The sequence below is a fragment of the Thalassophryne amazonica genome, chromosome 6, assembly GCF_902500255.1.
Source record: "Thalassophryne amazonica chromosome 6, fThaAma1.1, whole genome shotgun sequence".
Classification (NCBI taxonomy): Eukaryota; Metazoa; Chordata; class Actinopteri; order Batrachoidiformes; family Batrachoididae; genus Thalassophryne; species Thalassophryne amazonica.
In genome coordinates this window covers 113,992,049-114,016,824 of record NC_047108.1, presented here as the reverse complement: position 1 = coordinate 114,016,824, position 24,776 = coordinate 113,992,049, and the positions used below count along the sequence as shown (strand labels likewise).

Here is a 24,776-nt window from a genome sequence, read left to right as displayed (position 1 = left end):
CAAATGTAAATTTGGAACTGTTCCGTGGGTTTACCGCCCACTGCTGTTGTGGACTTACTTACTGTGAATTTAGAAAAACATAATTTTTTGTGAGGACCAAGTGGACACTTTGTCCTCTGTGTCTAATCCAGAGTGGAGCTGTCTGAAGGCCATGTTGACATTAGGAGGTGAGGAGGAAGGAGGAGGGAACAGGACGGGAGGGTGACATCTTAAATCCACTTACCTTCATCGACTTCATCGTTGGACATGATGGCAACACACTTTTCCCACACCATACGGATGTCTGCGCGATAGCGATCACACGCCCAAAGGAACATGGGTAATAAGATGGACTGGACGATGGAGCACCAGAGAACGCACAACACCATCCAGCTGTAGGACCGATCGTACTTCAGGCTGGCAAAGCTCACCACCTGTACCGGGCAAACAACCAGTTAACCAGGGAGACTGAGGACACACGTTTCCTCAAAATGTCACATGATCAGAGAAGATAGCCAAAGACACAAAAAGATATTACAGAACATTAGAGCATTTTTTTTTTTCTTTCTGGGAACAGGTAGGGGGCATGATTATTTGGTGGCTCAACAATATTTGTAGTAAATGTGCAAGAAAAATGCATTTATTTCCAATTTCAGTTGCCTGCTGCACACAAACTCCACATGGCAAGGAGAAAGTGTGTGGGGGGGTCTTGAACTGGGAATGTTCTAACTTACCACATGGCTACCATAGAGAATAACATTGTATGTTCTAGAATAAAGAGAGTAAATGAACTTCAAAAGGGGAGGATGGCTAGGCAAAGGTAAGGCTAATTGTCATGTTTTAAAAATGTATAATCAATAAAGTTTATTTACATTCAATAAGGTAAAGATGCAGACATTTAGCTTCTCCTTGGCATTTTTTTATGTTCAGTGGTGACAATATTAATGGACTTGCCGTTGTCTGAAGTTTTAACTCTGCACTTACAGCAGGGCATTGCAGTCATCTGGTCAACTTTATTTAGGAGTTCCAAGGTCAAAATATACAGTGGCTTGCAAAAGTATTCAGTGCCTTGGTATTTCACGCATTTTAATTTGTTTATGGCATTTCAAATACAACTAGAAGCACTTGGAGAGCGCAAACCTCCGCCAAGGCCATAGGGTCAATGGCGCCAAAACGATCCCCCCAATGGCAAAGTGACCTATCTGATGTCATTAACTAAATATCATAACATAATGCACATTTTCATATACAATTAATGTAATAAATACACATAAATGATGGAAGACAAAATTTCAATTTATTCCTGTATATTTACCAGAGAGCATAACAGGTACAATAATCAGTGAATTGAATAATACAGGTTTATACGAAATACAGTCAGACATATTCTGTGTCCATACACACATTAAGTGTTATGACAAATGCTCAGTACAGTAAATACATAAAATACATGAAAAATGAAAAAATCCTGGATCCAGATTCTTTTCCGGATCATCACCAAAATTTAATCACCTCTAAGTTAGACCAAAACACACCTCTGGTAAAAAAAAATTCACTGAAATCCATTGAGAACTTTTGAGTAATCCTGCTAACAAACCAACCAACCAACCAACATACGGACGCGACCAAAAACATAACCTCCTTGGCGGAGGTAATAAGAAAGGAAAAAGTAAAGCGGAAATAATTTTCCACACACATTTATTCAAAACACACAGCAACCTATAATAAACTAGTAACACATCACTCCTACAAACAATCCTTGGTGTGTCACATGAGGTGAATCTGCCCAACGATTGCATTTTGGAAAACCATGTGACAGTAAACCAATTCCGACTGGACACTCACATTGCCCACGTCATCACACAGCTTCTGGGGAGTACAAAGATGGTGGACGGTGAATAAAAAGTTATATATAATTTAATAATACTTGGTCTCAGCCGTCATATACGACGGCGTCAGCCCCAGAGGGCTAAACCCTTAGATCTTCAGCAAATGTATTTATAAAGAGAAACTATATGAACTACACAAGTTTTTTTTATTTTCTAATAAGTTTATTCAATGAGGAGAAACAAATGCTAACTTATTGTTGTGTCATAACTTAATTTTTGTTCAGCCTTTGTGACCCGTCTTCATGAAGTTACATGCAAAAATGTTAAAATTGGCCCTATCCTGCAATATAAAGAATCCTTAAAAAAAATTACTGGATCCGGATTGTGTTCCGGATCATTACCAAAATTAGATGACTTCTAAGTTAGGCCAATATACACCCCTGGTAAAAATGTAATTGAAATCTGTTGAGGATGTTTTGAGTAATCCTGCTAACAAACCAATCAACCAACCAACCAACCAACCAACAAACAAACAGACATGACCGAAAACATAACCTCCTTGGCGGAGGTAAAAATATAAAAATTTCTAAAATTATCCTCCTTAGACTCAAAGTGAAAGTAAATCTCTACAACTTGATATAAATGAATTAAAAATATAAAAGCCAAGATAATGGGTGGCATAAGTAATCAGCCTCTTTGGTATAATGCCTGTAAATAAGTAAGTCCCTTTGGCTGCTCCCTTGTTTGCACTCGGGGTCGCCACAGCAAATCCAAGGTGGATCTGCATGTTGAATTGGCACAGATTTTACGCCGGATGCCCTTCCTGATGCAACTCCACATTACATGGAGAAATGTGGCAGGGGTGGGATTTGAACCCGGAGTCTTCTGAACTGAAACCAAGCACATTAACCACTTGGCCACCACCCCTGCAGGTATAATACCTGTAAATAATCAGTTTAATTGCCAGTTTTGTTCAGATAAGTCAGAGGATGGATACATGAACATTTCCAAGTCACTGAATATGTCTTGAACTTTATTTACATCAGTTATGAAGAAATACAAACAGTATTTGGTAAATGGTAAATCTGGTAAATCTGCATGGAGTAGACAGTTCTCAAAAACTGAGTGACTGTGCAAGAAGAAGAGTGAGGAAAGACACCAAGACACCCAGACAACCCAGAAGAAGTTATAAGCTTCTGTGGCAGTGATTGGAGAAACTGTGCATAGTGCATGTTTTGCATTTTGTATCCCTAGTTATACAGCTTCATGATGAAGTGGTACAGAGAATTTGGAAATTTGGAAACTGGGAAAACATACAGTACCCACATTGTGTAAATACCAAATGTATCTGTACTCATCTGTATACCCAAACAAGGTGTGTTCAGTCACTGTTCAGGTGCACAGCTGTGAAGCTATGAAGCAGAAGGTACATACAAGGAGCACATCAAACTAAAAACTGAGCTGGAGACAAAAATTTAAAACAAAACATGACTGGAAAAATATATAACTTCACCATACTGCTTCACTGTTTCACCCACAGGAGCTGATGCTTCTAAAAATGAACCACTTGTGAACTTTGACGGTTTCCTCATCAGAAAACCTCCACTTCAGTGCATCGTCTAACTCGCACTGCATCAGGCTGAAGCGCCTTTCAAAGATTTCAGTTCATCTAACCTGCACATCTTTGGATGTGGAGGGAACTCACACAAACACAAGAAGAACATGCAAACTCCACACAGAAAGGCCACAGGTGGGAATCGAACCAAAGACCTTATTCCCATGAGGCAACAGTGCTAACCACCGGCTGCTTTCAGATGAATCCAGTGGAGACAAAAATAAAATAATAATAATCCCATGAACACTGTGGCCACTAGAGGGCGCTGTGGGACCAGACAGGCCAGAGTGGAGGCAGTGAGGAAATAATGAGCATCAGAACTTTGAATAGCAAAGGTCAGTGTTCTGGTGTGGGAATATTATTATTCATTTCATGGAGTTATGTTGTATTAATTCTAATTTATTCTGTTATGATTGTTGCATTTCCATGCTGTTCATATTCTTCTTTTTGTGCTTCTTTGAATTATCATTAATCAACTTTCTCATTCCTTACTGAGGATAACAGCTTCTGGAACAAACTGAAACCTGTGAGGTTTCATACTCACTGTGTTCACTCAGCCCAGTCTCACGTTTTTTTTTTTTTTTTTTGTTTGTTTGTTTTGTTGTTTTTTTTTTTTCATGCTCCCAAAACGAAATGAGTCAAATTTTCGTCACAGGTTTTTTTTTTTTTTTACCTCACTATTACTAACCCTACTCCCACCCCAACATTAACCTTAACCATAACCTAATTTTACTCTTTCCCCCCACCCTAACCATAACTGCCTCTGACCTCCCCCACCCCCGCTTCACTTTTAATTTCATGCAGCCATCACGGAATAATTAGAATGAATTCGTGCTGCCGTGACGAAAATGAGGCGCTTTATGTCACAATATCACAAACCAATAGATTAATGTATAGATTTTTCAACCTTGAAGCTTGTTTGAGATTTTTGCACTTGTTCCTGTTGGAATCAGAGGACTTCCAATGAGTCAGTGAGAGTGGTGTCACAGAATGCACCCCAGCTGTTTTCAAAAGGTTCTTCTCATTTATTGCTGTAAACATGCACACATTTACCTATATGGGTATCCTCTGCATGCTACCAAACACTTCTAATGAATGAATGAATGAATTTATTCAGCACACTTAGTCCAAAACAACAACAAAAAACTTACAACGAAGAAAGAAAATGGATTAACAATGCATCTGTCTGCCTGAAAGGGTATAGGCAGAACCAAAGCTTGTTAACGCCTACCCTTTTAACAAAAAATGAAATTATCTAGTCCAAAAGGAGTGGGGGGAAGTAAACAACCCATCTATTCCCACTCCCTTTTCAACCAGTTCAATCTCTTCAGTTTAAAGGACACAATCCGAATGCTACCAAACAAATTTCCATTTATAAATTTACATTTACAATTGGCAACACACAAAACCAACTGTCTTCAGCACATACATATCTTGAAAACATCATGTCTTTATATTGATTTTTAAACTGATTGATATTTGGACATCGTTTGAGTTCCTCTGTCAGGTTATTCCATAGTCTAGGGCCACACATGGAGACACAGAAACCTTTCCTGGTCATCCGAGTGCCAGCAATTTTAAAATGATACAAGCCCCATAAATTATATTTTCCCTCTCTCTCAATAAAAAATTCAAAAGGGCACTTGCTTATTTTTCACTTTGTACATTAATTGAACAGTCTTGAACAAAATCATATTGTGAAGTTTTAATATTTGAGATTTAATGAACAATGGGTTGGTGTGGTCATGATAACCTGCATTATGAATTGTTCTTAATCCTCTTTTTTGAAGAGTGAATAATGGTTGCAATGTAGTTTTATAATTGTTGCCCCAAAACGTCCGCACAGTAAGTCAGGTAGAGTGCAACCAATGAACAATACAAAGTATGTAGTGCTCTGCAATCAAGAATCTGTGATGACTTGAAGCAGTTTACTGTGTTTTTTTGTTTTGTTTTTTTAGCTTTCCCCATCAATTCCATTATGGAGCCAGTTAGCCCTTAATAGTGTTTGCATTCTAAATTCAAACTGCTCCAATTAAAATCATATTTGTCCCGAGTAAAAAAAATGAACCCAAAAGCATCAAAAAATAGAGCTAAGGCTGACAAATACCACTACATACAATTGAACACACAATGAAGCCAACTGACAGTCATTATGTGTCCGTTAACAAAATACCTTCAAAACTAAGTGAGGAATTTTACCCAAAATTTGTACTTTCATTACATACCACCCAAGGATGAATGAGTGAACATTTCAGGTTCAGGGATCAGAGGTCAAGGTCACAACCAAGGTCAACAAATTTGCTACATTTTTCCCAAGCTTCAACTCATGAATCAGAGGCGGGGTTACTATTAGATTTGAAGATTTGGTATGTGGTGTTTCAAAATATACCGTCAAATGTCACTTTTAGTGACCTCGAAGGTGCCAGTCAAGGCCACTCAATCATTGAACAATTTCAATTTATTTTCATTTATATAGCGCCAAATCACAACACAGTTGCCTCAAGGCGCTTCACACAAGTAAGGTCTAAGGGCCCTGTCCCACTGGCGTTTAGGAGGATTTGCGTATGGATTGCGCACAAAATTGGCCCATATTCGCCAGACATCTGCAATATCCGTGTAACATGCCTGTATGACTCGGCCGTCATCCGAACACGCCCGTGATCATCCACAAAGGCACGCATGTCCACAGGCAGGATTTTTGAGCTGTTCAAAAATCTGGATGTGGATGACATCCGCCTTACATACGCCATACATACTCAATTCATACACAATACATACTCACTCTATGCGCTGTATATCTGCCGTTAACCGCTGATATCCGCAACTGACGGGAATTTGCGGCTTGGCAGCGGACCAGGACAGTATGTAAAACATATATATCATGCCCATCATGTCCACATCACAAACTAAAATATGTTTTAGCGACTGCATACAAATTAGCCACAAATAAAGCATTTTTATTACATCTGCTTTGCAGCTGATTTGTGGACAATCTGAAAAGGGGACAAAGCGGAGCGGGTCTCAGACACGCTTTGTCCCCTGTTTACAATGTGGTACTCAGGTCAAAGCAGTTTCAGTCTTTTGTTCATGTAATGAGTCATTCACGTCATCAGGAGAGAGTCGTCAAGGGAGCCATCAGGGGAGGCTTCCATCCTGTCATTAGGAGAGTGCTAACTAGAGCACAATAGGTGCTAATTAGAGCTATTGTTTAGTCACTAGCCTATAGCAGTCAGCCTCTCGGTAGGTGGGGTCTGGTTAGGTTAAAAAACTCCAGCTTTTGTTGGCTTCTGGTTTATTCTTCTCTACAAGAGTCAAGACAGAAGTCAGACTACCAGAGCAAGAATTTTAGCTGAGGAAGCTTCTGTGATTTGAAGCGAAACGTCCTCACATCAAGCAACCCAGTCCAGTCGAAGATTCAAGCTTCTCTACCACAAAGACGTAATAGCTGCTGCAATCCAGGACTTTTATTTAACACCAACAAAAGGAAGAGTTGCTGTTTATAGCCACAACTAATGCTGACATTTGTTTTCTGTGACGCTCTCAAAAAAAACAAAAAACAACACCGTCTCACACCCCGAGCGGCTTCCCCCCTTCTGCTCCCCAAACTCATGAACAGTTAACCCTTGCATGACAAAATGAACATTGACTCTGTGATCACCTTGTCCAAGTCCAGCACTTGCTCCAGAGGCTGTATTGTTGGTGTGAATAGTGATGCCGACGGCCCGAGTGCGCTTCTTTTATGACTGCAATGCTGATGCCGTGCACGCGCAACACGTGCGCGATGCATTCATAATACACCCGTAATACTGCCGTGATAATCTCAATGTGTTGGATCAGTTTCCTCACTACATGCGTTATATAACCGTGATTGTTCATCATATATTTGCTATATATTATTAATATATCTGTAATTCATACTGGCACATTTGTCATTTTTGGCCATTTTTGTTGCGGACGACAACGAACGCCTGTACTTTGTATACTCAATTCATGCGCAATTAATCCTCTCCCCAGTGGGACAGGGCCCTAAACTTACTAACCCCCAGAGCAGCAGTGGTAAAGCCCAGGTTACACATAGACGGTTTTGTCGGCGGGCAGTACGTAGACCAAAGTTCGCGGTAGTTCCGGCTGTTTTCGCAGTGGAAAGGGGCAGAGCATTTTGCCGGCGTTCTGAGCACCGTACTAGCCACAAATACGCAGATAAAATGCCGCTAAATCCGCTGAATAAAGCAGCGTTTTGACGCCATAGCATCCGGCACACGTCAGGCAACGGGGGTTAATACCCAGTTCTATCCTTTACAATCGCAGGTTAAGACGCCCGTAAGAATGGCGTTCTGCTGCCGCCGATAATGCCCTGTGTACCGCTGGATTTATCCAGGCAAATCCTGCGTTACTCCAGGAACTTTTGCATATAGGCACCGCCCCCAGAGTATAATAGGCTGAAGCAGCTGTCACTGCAGGGGGAGGGAGATCCTCAGCCTTTTTTCTCCTTCCTTTTCCCCTCCTCAACGTGTTGCTCGTCTCCACCACAGGGCTACCCTCTGCTTCTGAACCTGACCTCTTGGTAAGTCCTTGCCGCTGCCAATTTTCTTTTAGGAGTCATACTGGAGCTTCTCTGCAAAAATATCTGGAGGTGGCCACGAGTGAGAGGCCTGCATGCAGCGCGCTAGCATTTTTATACTGACCGCCGCCTATCGGCCGTTTGGAACGCCGTTAACCGGGAGGTGGCATTTAGAATGGCGTATTGTCCGCTAGCGCCGCCGTTTTGTCTGCCTCTGTCGCCGGTTAAAACGCCTTTGAGGACGCCGATGTGGGCCCTATCGCCGTTTTACATGCCGTTGTTTAGGAATACACCGCTGGCCACCAATTACGGTGGTGTAAACTGCAGCACTACAGGAAGGGGCAGGATGAAATGGCGATTAAAAAGTATCAAACGCCGTTGTTCGCGTTGTCTCTGTCGTCACGCGAATTCTCCGGGAGCGCTCCCGGAATTATTCGACATGTTGAATAATTTTTTCAACGATTCCCGGTAAAGCCGGAACTAAGCCACACCCGCTAGTGCCAGCGTTAACAACGGCATTTGATCCTTAAGACGGCCAAAAACTCTTCCGGGACGCTTCTGGAAGCGCTTACCGTCTATGTGTAAACTTCCTCTGAGGAAGAAACCTCAAGCAGACCAGACTCAAAGGGGTGACCCTCTGCTTGGGCCATGCTACGACACAATTTACAAAACAATTTACAAAACGAATATACAGGAAATGTTGCAGGTGCACAGGACAGGAGGGTTTTCAGCACAAATACCACACCCATCTCTGGATGGAGCTGCACCTTAAACAGAGAGAAAAAACAGAATCAGGCATCAGAAAGACAGGGGTGGTGGCCAAGTGGTTAATGCAATTGGTTTCAGTTCAGAAGCCTCGGGGTTCAAATCCCTCCCCTGCCCCATTTTTCCATGTAATCTGGAGTTGCGTCAGGAAGGGCATCTGGGGTAAAACCTCTGCCAATTCAACATGCAGATCCACCTTGGATTTGCTGTGGCGACCCCGAGTGCAAAAACAAGGGAGCAGCCGAAGGGACTTACTACTAGGCATCAGAAAAACAAGAAATACAGTATAATTTGCAAGCATTAAACAACAAGAAAAACAGGATACTAAGGTGATCGCCAGCCACTAGCCCTACCCTTCACTTAAAGACGAAAAAATTTAGGTAAAGTTGAGGCCGCAGCACGCTCCGTTTCCTAATAACATTAATTAAAAGAATAAAAAGCGGAGAACTATACTATGCCAGTATGCTAGCCATACGAAATGGAAAATAAGTGCGTCTTAAGTCTGGACTTGAAAGTCTCCACAGAATCTGGCTGTTTTATTGATGCAGGGAGATCATTCCACAGAAAACGGGAACGATAAGAGAAAACTCTATGACCGGCAGACGTCTTATTCACCCTAGGGATGCAAAGTAGGCCTGCACCCTGAGAACGCAAAGCCTGGGCCAGTACGTAAGGTTTAATTAGGTCAGCTAGGTAGGGAGGTGCCAGTCCGTGAACAATTTTATAGACCAGTTGCAGAACCTTAAAATCTGATCTTACTGGGACAGGAAGCCAGTGAAGGGATGCCAAAATGGATGTAATGTGGTTGAACTTTCTGCTTTGTGTCAAAAGTCTGGCTGCAGCATTTTGAACCAATTGGAGAGCCCTAATGCTGGACTGCAGTAAACCAGAAAATAAAACATTGCAATAGTCCAATAGAGAAGAGATAAATGCAGGGATCAGGGTCTTAGCATCAGCCATAGACAGGATAGGACAAATTTTTGCTATATTTCGTAGGTGGAAGAAAGTAGTCCTCGTAAAATTTCTAATGTGGAGGTCAAAGGACAATGTAGGATCAAAAATTATCCCAAGGTCCCTCACTTTGTCAGTGTGATGTATGACACACGAGCCTAGGCTAAGCGTCAGCTGGTCAAATTGATGCCGATATCTCAATGGACCAAGAACCATCATTTCAGTCTTATTGGAATTTAAAAGTAGGAAGTTTCTAGACATACAACTTCTCACTGATGCAAGGCAATCTTCTAAGGATTTTATGTGAATGAGATTACCAGTAGTTATTGGCATGTATAACTGAGTATCATCAGCATAGCAGTGAAAGGTAATCCCAAAACACCGCAATATGTACCCAAGGGGTGCTATATAAAGGGAGAAAAGCAGGGGGCCTAAGACGGACCCCTGTGGAACCCCAAATTTCATGTCACTAAGGTTAGAGGTAGTCTGACTGTACAAAACACAGTAAGAATGACTGGGCAAGTATGACGTCAGCCATGCAAGGGCACTCCCAGTAATCCCAAAGTGATTTTCCAGCCTATCAAGTCAAATATCATGATCCACGGTATCAAATGCAGCACTGAATTGAACACTTATGGTGGCTAAACAGCACCAGATAGGGCCAGGCTCATGGAGCGGCTTGCTCTGCATTGTGTTGACACCTCCTACTTGCTCCCACCAGGACATGAAATCGCAATCTCTGGCATGGGAAGCGGACACACTGACCAGCCGGCTAAAAATGGGGCTCTGGCCTAAATGGCCGCAGTGTCCTTTAGCTGTCGGGGGAGTGAGTCCTATTGACTACCTTATCACAGCGACTCCTGCTTGCCTCCATCACATGTACAATAAGACCTGGATAGGAACTTGTTATTGAGTGACCTTGAACATATTCAAGGTCAGATCCAGGTTACATATGCTGGTTACTGATACAGTTTTCCTGTCGTGGTTCGCTTCTCATTCGCGAGTGTGTCACTATCTCGTTAACCGTTACATCCTAGTGGGTGATTATTTTTGTCTTAATGTGTTCATCCAGTGCTTTATGTTTGAATGCAACGGTGTTAATGTTTTCACACAAATCTTTTTTGTAAATCTAAAACCTACTTAAATATTGTTGAAGAGTCACATACATGAAAGTAGGATCCCTGTAGTAATGTCTGTACTAAGAAAAAACATCAGAATACTATCAGAATCACTAAAAATGACATAAAACGTGTAAATATGCAGGTGTTAGTAGAGCAGCTGGTCTTTGCGTGTCAGCGGTAGACTTACCAGAATGGGGAAGCCAGTCAGGAAATCATAGATAAAGACGATGCCGCTGATCAGGTAGGTGATCTGCAGCGATGTCTTCAGAGGCTCCGATCCATCGATGGACGATCTGCGTTTCCCCTGCGCGTCCTCCACCACGATGGTAGGCACGTTGAACTTGTTCTTATCGGTGTTGTGGCCAGCTTGGAGGGAGAAGGTCTGGAAGAGAGCGATGCCGATGCAGATGACACCCATGGTCACGCTCCCGCCGATCAGCAGCAGAAAGCACACGCCAAAGCCCAGGCCGATTTCCGTGACGATGAATCGGCAGTCGGAAGTGTAGAAGCGGTCGATGGTGTCATGCCATCCCACAGCTGGCAACGTGGACAAGATGAAGGAGACCATCCAGATGCCCATCACTGTGTGCACTGCCTGCTTCTTGGTGTTACTCAACCTGGAAGCAGATTTCAATGTAAAGTTTATGTTCACAGAGCAAACACACTCTGTTTTTGGCTGATTATTAGAATTAAACAGACCCACAGACACACACACAAACACCTACCACTTTATTAGGTACATCTGTTCAATTGCTTGTTCACACAAATAAGTAATCAGTAATCAGTAACATTCAATCAATCAATTTTATTTATATAGCGCCAAATCACAACAAACAGTTGCCCCAAGGCACTTTATATTGTAAGGCAAGGCAAAGCCATACAATAATTACGTAAAAACTCCAACGGTCAAAACGACCCCCTGTGAGCAAGCACTTGGCGACAGTGGAAAGGAAAAACTCCCTTTTAAGAGGAAGAAACCTCCAGCAGAACCAGGCTCAGGGAGGGGCATTCTTCTGCTGGGACTGGTTGGGGCTGAGGGAGAGAACCAGGAAAAAGACATGCTGTGGAGGGGAGCAGAGATCAATCACTAATGATTAAATGCAGAGTGGTGCATACAGAGCAAAAGGAGAAAGAAACACTCAGTGCATCATGGGAACCCCCCAGCAGTCTAAGTCTATAGCAGCATAACTAAGGGATGGTTCAGGGTCACCTGATCCAGCCCTAACTGTAAGCTTTAGCAAAAAGGAAAGTTTTAAGCCTAATCTTAAAAGTAGAGCGGGTGTCTGTCTCCCTGATCTGAATTGGGAGCTGGTTCCACAGGAGAGGAGCCTGAAAGCTGAAGGCTCTGCCTCCCATTCTACTCTTACAAACCCTAGGAACTACAAGTAAGCCTGCAGTCTGAGAGCGAAGTGCTCTATTGGGGTGATATGGTACTATGAGGTCCCTAAGATAAGATGGGACCTGATTATTCAAAACCTTATAAGTAAGAAGAAGAATTTTAAATTCTATTCTAGAATTAACAGGAAGCCAATGAAGAGAGGCCAATATGGGTGAGATATGCTCTCTCCTTCTAGTCCCCGCTAGTACTCTAGCTGCAGCATTTTGAATTAACTGAAGGCTTTTCAGGGAACTTTTAGGACAACCTGATAATAATGAATTACAATAGTCCAGCCTAGAGGAAATAAATGCATGAATTAGTTTTTCAGCATCACTCTGAGACAAGACCTTTCTAATTTTAGAGATATTGCATAAATGCAAAAAAAGCAGTCCTACATATTTGTTTAATATGCGCATTGAATGACATATCCTGATCAAAAATGACTCCAAGATTTCTGACAGTATTACTAGAGGTCAGGGTAATGCCATCCAGAGTAAGGATCTGGTTAGACACCATGTTTCTAAGATTTGTGGGGCCAAGTACAATAAATTCAGTTTTATCTGAGTTTAAAAGCAGGAAATTAGAGGTCATCCATGTCTTTATGTCTGTAAGACAATCCTGCAGTTTAGCTAATTGGTGTGTGTCCTCTGGCTTCATGGATAGATAAAGCTGGGTATCATCTGCGTAACAATGAAAATTTAAGCAATGCCGTCTAATAATACTGCCTAAGGGAAGCATGTATAAAGTGAATAAAATTGGTCCTAGCACAGAACCTTGTGGAACTCCATAATGAACCTTAGTCTGTGAAGAAGATTCCCCATTTACATGAACAAATTGTAACCTATTAGATAAATATGATTCAAACCACCGCAGCGCAGTGCCTTTAATACCTATGGCATGCTCTAATCTCTGTAATAAAATTTTTATAGCAGCAACTCAATGCATTTAGGCATCTAGACATGGTGAAGATGACTTGTTGAATTTCAAACCGAGCATCTGAATGGGGGAAGAAAGAGGATTTAATTGACTTTGAACGTGGCATGGGTGTTGGTGCCAGACGGGCTGGTCCGAGTATTTTAGAAACTGCTGATCTACTAGGATTTTCACACACAACCATCTCTAGGGTTTACAGAGAATGGTCTAAAAAAGAGAAGATATCCAGTGAGCAGCAGTTATGTGGATAAAAATGCCTTGTTGATGTCAGAGGTCAGAATGGACAGCCGGCTGAATGGACGGCTGCGTGATGCCATCATGTCAGTATGGACCAACATTTCTGAAGAATGTTTTCAAAACCTTGTTGAAAAGTGGGTCCAACCCTGTACTAGCAAAGTGTGCCTAATAAAGTGGCCGGTGAGTGTATATATTTCTGTAATATAAACCTGTTCAGGTTTGTGTGTCCACAGTTATCTCTGTTACATACTCCAGGCAACTCAAAATGTGCATGCAAGCTGCTTATTCACTCCCATTGACAGTCCACATACTTGTAAAATATCAGACACTTCAAGCCCCACAGAATTTTGCCATTTTGACCCTTTCTGAGCGACAAATCCCTCAAATGTATTGACAAACAGAATGAATGACACATCATTCACCAAAGTTATGGCAAATCATTCCATGTACCTTTGGCCAATTTTTCACACAGAGGTGATCCAGTAGAGCAAACTAAGGACCGGAATTTGGTTTGGACCATAATTTATTTGTGTGTGGGATTGTTGTGAAGGTATGCACTCTTCTGAGTGTCCTTCAATTTCAATTTCAATTTATAAAAGCACCAAATCACAACAACATCGCCCCAAGGCGCTTCACACAAAACCGATCAAAAACAGTTTAAGATGAATTAAGAACAAGTATAAAACACAATTAAAAACAAAATTTAAAACAATAAAATTTAAAAGAATTAAAAAGCAGAATAACACACAATATTAACCAAAGCACTGATAAAAAAAAAATGTGTCTTCAGTATTGACTTGAAGGTCTCCACAGTATCAAACTGTCTTATCGACACTGGGAGACTATTCCACAATACTGGGACACAATAAGAAAAGGCCCTCTGAATGACAGACATCTTCTTCACCCTCGGGACACAAAGCAGTCCTGCATCAGATGAGCGCAAAGCCTGAGATGGCACATAGGGCTTAATCAAATTAGCTAAGTACGTCAGTGCCAGTCCATGAACAACGTTATAGGCTAATAACAGAACCTTAAAGTCTGATCTCACAGAGACAGGTGGACTTCTGCTTCACTGCCGGTGTTTTCTTGTGTTGGTCTTTGGTATAAAGATCAGAAGAAGACTGGGAGGGGAAAAAACATCAAGATAAAGCTGGTTCACCCAATCAGAACACAACCATCAATGTGTTGCTGGCAGATCTTTTCCAGATACTGTTTGCAGAAATTTAACATTTGTACTGAATGTGATTTGATTTGGTCAAAAGCCAAACAGACAAAGTCCTGACCTGTCCTTCAGAGAACAGGACTGTGTATTCTGTGACGTGGAAAAACATCATTAAAGGGGAAGAAATAGGTGTCAAAAATAGATATAGCCATCGTCATTCATGTAAATGCCACAAAAACAACAAACAAAAAAAGCGCACCCGCAGTCATCACTGTGATAAACGGGAGCTGAACGGCTGAAATCAATACGCTGCTGATGGTGAAAGATTGTTTTTCACATCCCTCGCTCTATTTGTCATCTAGGTCTATAGCGACACAGAGGGAATTCTATTTCCTCTCGCCTTCGAGTCGTCGTTACAGACAAGCAATTTGCTGAATGTGTTCGTGTCCTCCGGCTGTGTTGTGCTTTTAATGGTTCGCCACAGCACATGTAGGCCTATAAATGTAAATGGTGTTCTCATTGCCAAAAGTTGATGAAAGAGTGAGTTATCCTGCAAAAACACCAACACCTGAAGTAGCACTGAGAGGCATAAGGCTTCAGGAACAAAGCGAATGCAGAAATACATTTTTCCAAGTCTATTTATAGCCTTTCTTAAAATTCCCATTTACAAGAATAAAAAATGTTGCCTTTATTTAAAGAGCGACTAAGCTCAACAAGCAGCCGTGGCCTCAGCGGACTTCCAAAGACATGCAGGTTAAGTGAATCGATGCCTTTATTTGACTGTAGTTGTGCACATGGGTGTAAATGTGTTTGTCTGTTTATACGTGGCCCTGCGACAGACTGCGGTGTCCCATCCAGGATGTACTCCACCTCACGCCCTATGACTGCTGGTATAGGCTCCAGCCCTGCCGTGACCCTAGATTGAATGAAACAAGTATAGATAATGAATGAATGTGGTGCTTTTTCCAGAGCATGATCCACCACACAGTGTGCAGCATTTCCCCATGAAAATCATTTTAATTGCACCAATTCCACTTGCATCCAAGTGCAGCACCTGTCAGAAAAAGTCTGTGTTACCCCCCAACACAAAACAACTCAAGAATACATTAAATAGAAAGATTTCCATCTAATGCATGAGCTCAGGCAGGCAGACACACGTGACCAGGAGTGGGCAGCAGCAGTGGTGGCAGCGGCAGCAACATTTATCTTCACACTGCTGCTTTGTGCAAAAGCAAGTGGGTCTTGTTGTCACTGTGAGTAATAATGCTCACCCTTCCTGAATAAGCCTGGGGCCAATATGATGGGGAGGTTACGTCATCAAGCTGCTGGAATCTATTGTCAGGGAGCCAGCAAAGCAAAGGAAAACGCTCCTCAACGATAGCGAGCGCAGGGACGGAACAGCTGCATGTGGAAGGCTGGAATCCATAATTCAGGCCTTTAGTGCACGTTAGTGTCAGAGACGTGGCGGCCTCAGCGGTGGGGGGAGCATGGAGTGATCTCAGTGACATCTGAACAGCAATTACACCTGAGCCATTGCTGCGTAGCAGCGTCCTGAAAAGTGACTCCAACACGAGAAGCACAGCTGCTGAGAGAAATGTAACATTTCAGGATAGAAGATGAGTGAGGTTACAGTCAGATAAGAGAGCGAGGAGGGATGAACAAGATAAAAGCATGTGTGCGTGAAGCCTGATATCATAACGCGCTCACCAGCTAATCGCTGGCTGTGCAAGCAATAAAGATACCGAGATAAGACTGAGATTAAAACAAAGTTTGCATCTCTTGTTTGAGCATCTGCTTATCGGAGCTGTGAAATTGGCCGAGCTGACCGCAGGCTGAACACCTGCAGGCCAGATGGCTCAAAAACCCACAATCATATTTTGTTTTCCAGCAAGGGAGGAGGAGTGACAGAGAACAGACGTAGGAGCATCACGACAACTTCCAGTTATACAGCATTTCAGCGAGTGCTGCTGGGTTTCTTGGGGGGAGATAAAAAAGAAAAAAATAATGAAGATGCCCCGCTGGAACTGCTGACATTCACTCTAGATATGCACTCACATGCACATATTTGTTGTGCACTCATGACCAGAAAATGAAGTGCACACATATATTTTCATATATTGTCATCAGTGACAACATACACAGTAAAATCACCAGTGTCTGGTCAGAGTGGGACCATATGTTCACTGTCAGTGTTAATTTAACACTGGTGATTTTACTGTGCATCTTACACGTTTTAACTGCTCCCACTGTGCAGAGCGGCACCGTGCACGGGAGCTCCTGGCACTCTGTGTGTGTGTGTGTGTGTGTGTGTGTGTGTGTGTGTGTGTGTGTGTGTGTGTGTGTGAAGGGATTAATGCAAGGTCCTGTTCTCGCTTTCACAGAACCGGTGTTCGCCCATGAACATGATCTAGTGTATACTGTGATGAAGTAACACGTGGGGTTTGGAACATGTGACGTGTGCATGTACGCAGTATAACCTAAACACAACCAAAGCGCCTTCAAAACACCTCCTGGTGACGTCATGGCACGTTACAGAGTTACAGGCTGTACAGACGGGCAAGGGGTAACCAAAGTAGGTCAAAGGTCATGATCAGGTCATCAGGCTTGAAGCTCAGATTGAATTTGGGAACCAACCAATGTGTATATATATATATATATATATATATATATATATATATATATATATATATATATATATATATATATATATATATATATATATATATATATATATATATATATATACACTCAACAAAAATATAAACGCAACACTTTTGGTTTTGCTCCCATTTTGTATGAGATGAACTCAAAGATCGTAAACTTTTTCCACATACACAATATCACAATTTCCCTCAAATATTGTTCACAAACCAGTCTAAATCTGTGATAGTGAGCACTTCTCCTTTGCTGAGATAATCCATCCCACCTCACAGGTGTGCCATATCAAGATGCTGATTAGACACCATGATTAGTGCACAGGTGTGCCTTAGACTGACCACAATAAAACGCCACTCTGAGAGGTGCAGTTTTATCACACAGCACAATGCCACAGATGTCGCAAGATTTGAGGGAGCGTGCAATTGGCATGCTGACAGCAGGAATGTCAACCAGAGCTGTTGCTCGTGTATTGAATGTTCATTTCTCTACCATAAGCCGTCTCCAAAGGCATTTCAGCGAATTTGGCAGTACATCCAACCAGGCTCACAACCGCAGACCATGTGTAACCACACCAGCCCAGGACCTCCACATCCAGCATGTTCACCTCCAAGATCGTCTGAGACCAGCCACTCGGACAGCTGCTGAAACAATCGGTTTGCATAACCAAAGAATTTCTGCACAAACTGTCAGAAACCGTCTCAGGGAAGCTCATCTGCATGCTCATTGTCCTCATCGGGGTCTCAACCTGACTCCAGTTCGTCGTTGTAACCAACTTGAGTGGGCAAATGCTCACATTCGCTGGCATTTGGCACGTTGGAGAGATGTTCTCTTCACGGATGAATCCCGGTTCACACTGTTCAGGGCAGATGGCAGACAGCATGTGTGGCGTCGTGTGGGTGAGCGGTTTTCTGATGTCAATGTTGTGGATCGAGTGGCCCATGGTGGCGGTGGGGTTATGGTATGGGCAGGCGTCTGTTATGGATGAAGAACACAGGTGCATTTTATTGATGGCATTTTGAATGCACAGAGATACCGTGACGAGATCCTGAGGCCCATTGTTGTGCCATACATCCAAGAACATCACCTCATGTTGCAGCAGGATAATGCACGGCCCCATGTTGCAAGGATCTGTACACAATTCTTGGAAGCTGAAAATGTCCCAGTTCTTGCATGGCCGGCATACTCACCGGACATGTCACCCATTGAGCATGTTTGGGAAGCTCTGGACTGGTGTGTACGACAGCGTGTACCAGTTCCTGCCAATATCCAGCAACTTCGCACAGCCATTGAAGAGGAGTGGACCAACATTCCACAGGCCACAATTCAATCAATCAATCAACTTTTTTCTTGTATAGCGCCAAATCACAACAAACAGTTGCCCCAAGGCGCTCCACATTGCAAGGCAAGGCCATACAATAATTATGAAACACAGTCTACGTCTAAAGCAACATAACCAAGGGATGGTCCAGGGTCACCCGATCCAGCCCTAACTATAAGCCTTAGCGAAAAGGAAAGTTTTAAGCCTAATCTTAAAAGTAGAGAGGGTATCTGTCTCCCTGATCTGAATTGGGAGCTGGTTCCACAGGAGAGGAGCCTGAAAGCTGAAGGCTCTGCCTCCCATTCTACTCTTACAAACCCTAGGAACTACAAGTAAGCCCGCAGTCTGAGAGCGAAGCGCTCTAATGGGGTAATATGGTACTACGAGGTCCCTAAGATAAGATGGGACCTGATTATTCAAAACCTTATAAGTAAGAAGAAGAATTTTAAATTCTATTCTAGCATTAACAGGAAGCCAATGAAGGGAGGCCAACACGGGTGAGATATGCTCTCTCCTGCTAGTCCCCGTCAGTACTCTAGCTGCAGCATTCTGAACCAACTGAAGGCTTTTTAGGGAACTTTTAGGACAACCTGATAATAATGAATTACAATAGTCCAGCCTAGAGGAAATAAATGCATGAATTAGTTTTTCAGCATCACTCTGAGACAAGACCTTTCTGATTTTAGAGATATTGCGTAAATGCAAAAAGGCAGTCCTACATATTTGTTTAATATGCGCTTTGAATGACATATCCTGATCAAAAATAACTCCAAGATTTCTCACAGTATTACTAGAGATCAGGGAAATGCCATCCAGAGTAACGATCTGGTTAGACACCATGCTTCTAAGATTTGTGGGGCCAAGTACAATAACTTCAGTTTTATCTGAGTTTAAAAGCAGGAAATTAGAGGTCATCCATGTCTTTATGTCTGTAAGACAATCCTGCAGTTTAGCTAATTGGTGCGTATCCTCTGGCTTCATGGATAGATAAAGCTGGGTATCATCTGCGTAACAATGAAAATTTAAGCAATACCGTCTAATAATACTGCCCAAGGGAAGCATGTATAAAGTGAATAAAATTGGTCCTAGCACAGAACCTTGTGGAACTCCATAATTAACTTTAGTCTGTGAAGAAGATTCCCCATTTACATGAACAAACTGTAATCTATTAGACAAATATGATTCAAACCACCGCAGCGCAATGCCTTTAATACCTATGACATGCTCTAATCTCTGTAATAAAATTTTATGGTCAACAGTATCAAAAGCAGCACTGAGGTCCAACAGAACAAGCACAGAGATAAGTCCACTGTCCGAAGCCATAAGAAGATCATTTGTAACCTTCACTAATGCTGTTTCTGTACTATGATGAATTCTAAAACCTGACTGAAACTCTTCAAATAGACCATTCCTCTGCAGGTGATCAGTTAGCTGTTTTACAACTACCCTCTCAAGAATCTTTGAGAGAAAAGGAAGGTTGGAGATTGGCCTATAATTAGCTAAGATAGCTGGGTCAAGTGATGGCTTTTTAAGTAATGGTTTAATTACTGCCACCTTAAAGGCCTGTGGTACATAACCAACTAACAAAGATAGATTGATCATATTTAAGATTGAAGCATTAAATAATGGTAGGACTTCCTTGAGCAGCCTGGCAGGAATGGGGTCTAATAAGCATGTTGATGGTTTGGATGAAGTAACTAATGAAAATAACTCAGACAGAACAATCGGAGAGAAAGAGTCTAACCAAATACTGGCATCACTGAAAGCAGCCAAAGATAACGATACATCTTTGGGATGGTTATGAGTAATTTTTTCTCTAATAGTCAAAATTTTGTTAGCAAAGAAAGTCATGAAGTCATTACTAGTTAAAGTTAATGGAATACTCAGCTCAATAGAGCTCTGACTCTTTGTCAGCCTGGCTACAGTGCTGAAAAGAAACCTGGGGTTGTTCTTATTTTCTTCAATTAGTGATGAGTAGAAAGATGTCCTAGCTTCACGAAGGGCTTTCTTATAGAGCAACAAACTCTTTTTCCAGGCTAAGTGAAGATCTTCTAAATTAGTGAGACGCCATTTCCTCTCCAACTTACGGGTTATCTGCTTTAAGCTACGAGTTTGTGAGTTATACCACGGAGTCAGACACTTCTGATTTAAAGCTCTCTTTTTCAGAGGAGCTACAGCATCCAAAGTTGTCTTCAATGAGGATGTAAAACTATTGACAAGATACTCTAACTCCCTTACAGAGTTTAGGTAGCTACTCTGCTCTGTGTTGGTATATGACATTAGAGAACATAAAGAAGGAATCATATCCTTAAACCTAGTTACAGCGCTTTCTGAAAGACTTCTAGTGTAATGAAACTTATTCCCCACTGCAGGGTAGTCCATCAGGGTAAATGTAAATGTTATTAAAAAATGATCAGACAAAAGGGAGTTTTCAGGGAATACTGTTAAGTCTTCTATTTCCATACCATAAGTCAGAACAAGATCTAAAATATGATTAAAGTGGTGGGTGGACTCATTTACTTTTTGAGCAAAGCCGATAGAGTCTAATAATAGATTAAATGCAGTGTTGAGGCTGTCATTCTCAGCATCTGTGTGGATGTTAAAATCGCCCACTATAATTATCTTATCTGAGCTAAGCACTAAGTCAGACAAAAGGTCTGAAAATTCACAGAGAAACTCACAGTAACGACCAGGTGGACGATAGATAATAACAAATAAAACTGTTTTTTGGGACTTCCAATTTGGATGGACAAGACTAAGAGACAAGCTTTCAAATGAATTAAAGCTCTGTCTAGGTTTTTGATTAATTAATAAGCTGGAATGGAAGATTGCTGCTAATCCTCCGCCCCGGCCCGTGCTACGAGCATTCTGACAGTTAGTGTGACTCGGGGGTGTTGACTCATTTAAACTAACATATTCATCCTGCTGTAACCAAGTTTCTGTTAGGCAGAATAAATCAATACGTTGATCAATTATTATATAATTTACCAACAGGGACTTAGAAGAAAGAGACCACATTTAACTGTTTTAGTCTGTGGTGCAAATGAAGGTGCTATATTATTTTTTCTTTTTGAATTTTTATGCTTAAATAGATTTTTGCTAGTTATTGGTGGTCTGGGAGCAGGCACCGTCTCTACGGGGATGGGGTAATAGGGGGATGGCAGGGGGAGAGAAGCTGCAGAGAGGTGTATAAGACCACAGCTCTGCCTCCTGGTCCCAACGCTAGACAGTCACAGTTTGGAGGATCCCAAAAAATTGGCCAGATTTCTAGAAATGAGAGCTGCTCCCTCTAAAGTGGGATGGATGCCGTCTCTCCTAACAAGACCAGGTTTTCCCCAGAAGCTTTGCCAATTATCAATGAAGCCCACCTCATTTTTTGGACACCACTCAGACAGCCAGCAATTCAAGGAGAACATGCGGCTAAACATGTCACTCCCGGTCTGATTGGGGAGGGGCCCAGAGAAAACAACAGAGTCCGACATTGTTTTTGCAAAGTTACACACCGATTCAATGTTAATTTTAGTGACCTCCGATTGACGTAACCGAGTGTCATTACTGCCGACGTGAATTACAATCTTACCAAATTTACGCTTAGCCTTAGCCAGCAATTTCAAATGTCCTTCGATGTCGCCTGCTCTGGCCCCCGGAAGACAATTGACAATGGTTGCTGGTGTCGCTAACTTCACATTTCTCAAAACAGAGTCGCCAATAACCAGAGTTTGATCCTCGGCGAGTGTATCGTCGAGTGGGGAAAAATGGTTAGAGATGTGAACGGGTTGACGGTGTACACGGGGCTTCTGTTTAGGGCTACGCTTCCTCCTCACAGTCACCCAGTCAGCCTGCCTTCCCGACTGCACGGGGTCTGCCAGGGGGGAACTAACGGCGGCTAAGCTACCTTGGTCCGCACCGACTACAGGGGCCTGGCTAGCTGTAGAATTTTCCACGGTGCGGAGCCGAGCCTCCAATTCGCCCAGCCTGGCCTCCAAAGTTACGAATAAGCTGCACTTATTACAAGTACCGTTACTGCTAAAAGAGGCCGAGGAATAACTAAACATTTCACACCCAGAGCAGAAAAGTACGGGAGAGACAGGAGAAGCCGCCATGCTAAAACGGCTAAGAGCTAGTAGCTACACTAAGCTAGCGGATTCCCAAACAGGGAATCCGACACTAGACAGGCTGTGGAGCAGCACAGGTAACGCACGACAACAGTGCTAAAATAAAATAAAAATCCACTAGACAGGCTGTGGAGCAGCACAGGTAACGCACAACAACAGTGCTAAAAAATAAAATAAAATAAAAATAAAAATCCACTGGACAGGCTGTGGAGCAGCACAGGCAACGCACGACAACAGTGCTAAAACAAAATAAAAATCCACTAGACAGGCTGTGGAGCAGCACAGGTAACGCACGACAACAGTGCTAAAAAATAAAATAAAAATAAAAATCCACTGGACAGGCTGTGGAGCAGCACAGGCAACGCACGACAACAGTGCTAAAACAAAATCAAAATCCACTGGACAGGCTGTGGAGCAGCACAGGTAACGCACGACAACAGTGCTAAATCAAAATCCACTGGACAGGCTGTGGAGCAGCACAGGTAAAGCACGACAACAGTGCTAAAACAAAATAAAAATCCACTAGACAGGCTGTGGAGCAGCACAGGTAACGCACAACAACAGTGCTAAAAAATAAAATAAAATAAAAATAAAAATCCACTGGACAGGCTGTGGAGCAGCACAGGCAACGCACGACAACAGTGCTAAAACAAAATAAAAATCCACTAGACAGGCTGTGGAGCAGCACAGGCAACGCACGACAACAGCGCTAAACAAAAATCCACTGGACAGGCTGTGGAGCAGCACAGGCAACGCACGACAACAGCGCCAAAAAAAAATAAAATCAAAATCAAAATCCACTGGACAGGCTGTGGAGCAGCACAGGTAACGCACGACAACAGTGCTAAAAATAAAATCAAAATCCACTGGACAGGCTGTGGAGCAGCACAGGTAACGCACGACAACAGTGCTAAAAAAAAAAAAATAAAAAAAAATAAAAAATAAAAAAATAAAAATCCACTGGACAGGCTGCGGAGCAGCACAGGTAACACACGACAACAGTGGTAAAAAATAAAATAAAAATCCACTAGACAGGCTGTGGAGCAGCACAGGTAACACACGACAACAGTGCCAAAAAAACAAAACAAAACAAAAATCAAAATCCACTGGACAGGCTGTGGAGCAGCACAGGTAACGCACGACAACAGTGCTAAAAAATAAAATAAAAATCCACTGGACAGGCTGCGGAGCAGCACAGGTAACACACGACAACAGTGGTAAAAAATAAAATAAAAATCCACTAGACAGGCTGTGGAGCAGCACAGGTAACACACGACAACAGTGCCAAAAAAAAAAAACAAAACAAAAATCAAAATCCACTGGACAGGCTGTGGAGCAGCACAGGTAACGCACGACAACAGTGCCAAAAAATAAAATAAAAATCCACTAGACAGGCTGTGGAGCAGCACAGGTAACGCACGACAACAGTGCCAAAAAATAAAATAAAAATCCACTGGACAGGCTGTGGAGCAGCACAGGTAACGCACGACAACAGTGCCAAAAAATAAAATAAAAATCCACTGAACAGGCTGTGGAGCAGCGCAGGTAACGCACGACAACAGTGCCAAAAAACAAAACAAAAATCCACTGAACAGGCTGTGGAGCAGCGCAGGTAACGCACGACAACAGTGCCAAAAACAAAAAAAAAAACAAAAATCAAAATCCACTGGACAGGCTGTGGAGCAGCACAGGTAACGCACGACAACAGTGCTAAAAAACAAAACAAAAATCCACTGAACAGGCTGTGGAGCAGCGCAGGTAACGCACGACAACAGTGCCAAAAAATAAAATAAAAATCCACTGGACAGGCTGTGGAGCAGCACAGGTAACGCACGACAACAGTGCTAAAAAATAAAATAAAAATCCACTGGACAGGCTGTGGAACAGCACAGGTAACACACGACAACAGTGCTAAAAAATAAAATAAAAATCCACTGAACAGGCTGTGGAGCAGCACAGGTAACGCACGACAACAGTGCTAAAATAAAATAAAAATCCACTGAACAGGCTGTGGAGCAGCACAGGTAACGCACGACAACAGTGCTAAAATAAAATAAAAATCCACTGAACAGGCTGTGGAGCAGCACAGGTAACGCACAACAACAGTGCTAAAATAAAATAAAAATCCACTGAACAGGCTGTGGAGCAGCACAG

The 24,776-nt window shown here is 42.4% G+C and overlaps 1 protein-coding gene across 1 annotated transcript in view; it reads right to left on the bottom strand.

Annotated features, from left to right (window-relative positions):
- Positions 1 to 24,776, bottom strand: part of LOC117512939 (probable G-protein coupled receptor 153) — a 64,937-nt gene that overhangs the window by 29,457 nt on the left and 10,704 nt on the right. Inside the window, exons 2-3 of the mRNA XM_034173175.1 lie at positions 11,009 to 11,438; positions 224 to 413 (exon numbers count right to left, since the gene is read on the bottom strand). Coding sequence (XP_034029066.1) covers positions 224 to 413; positions 11,009 to 11,438 — 620 coding nt within the window. The remainder of the gene's footprint in view (positions 1 to 223; positions 414 to 11,008; positions 11,439 to 24,776) is intronic.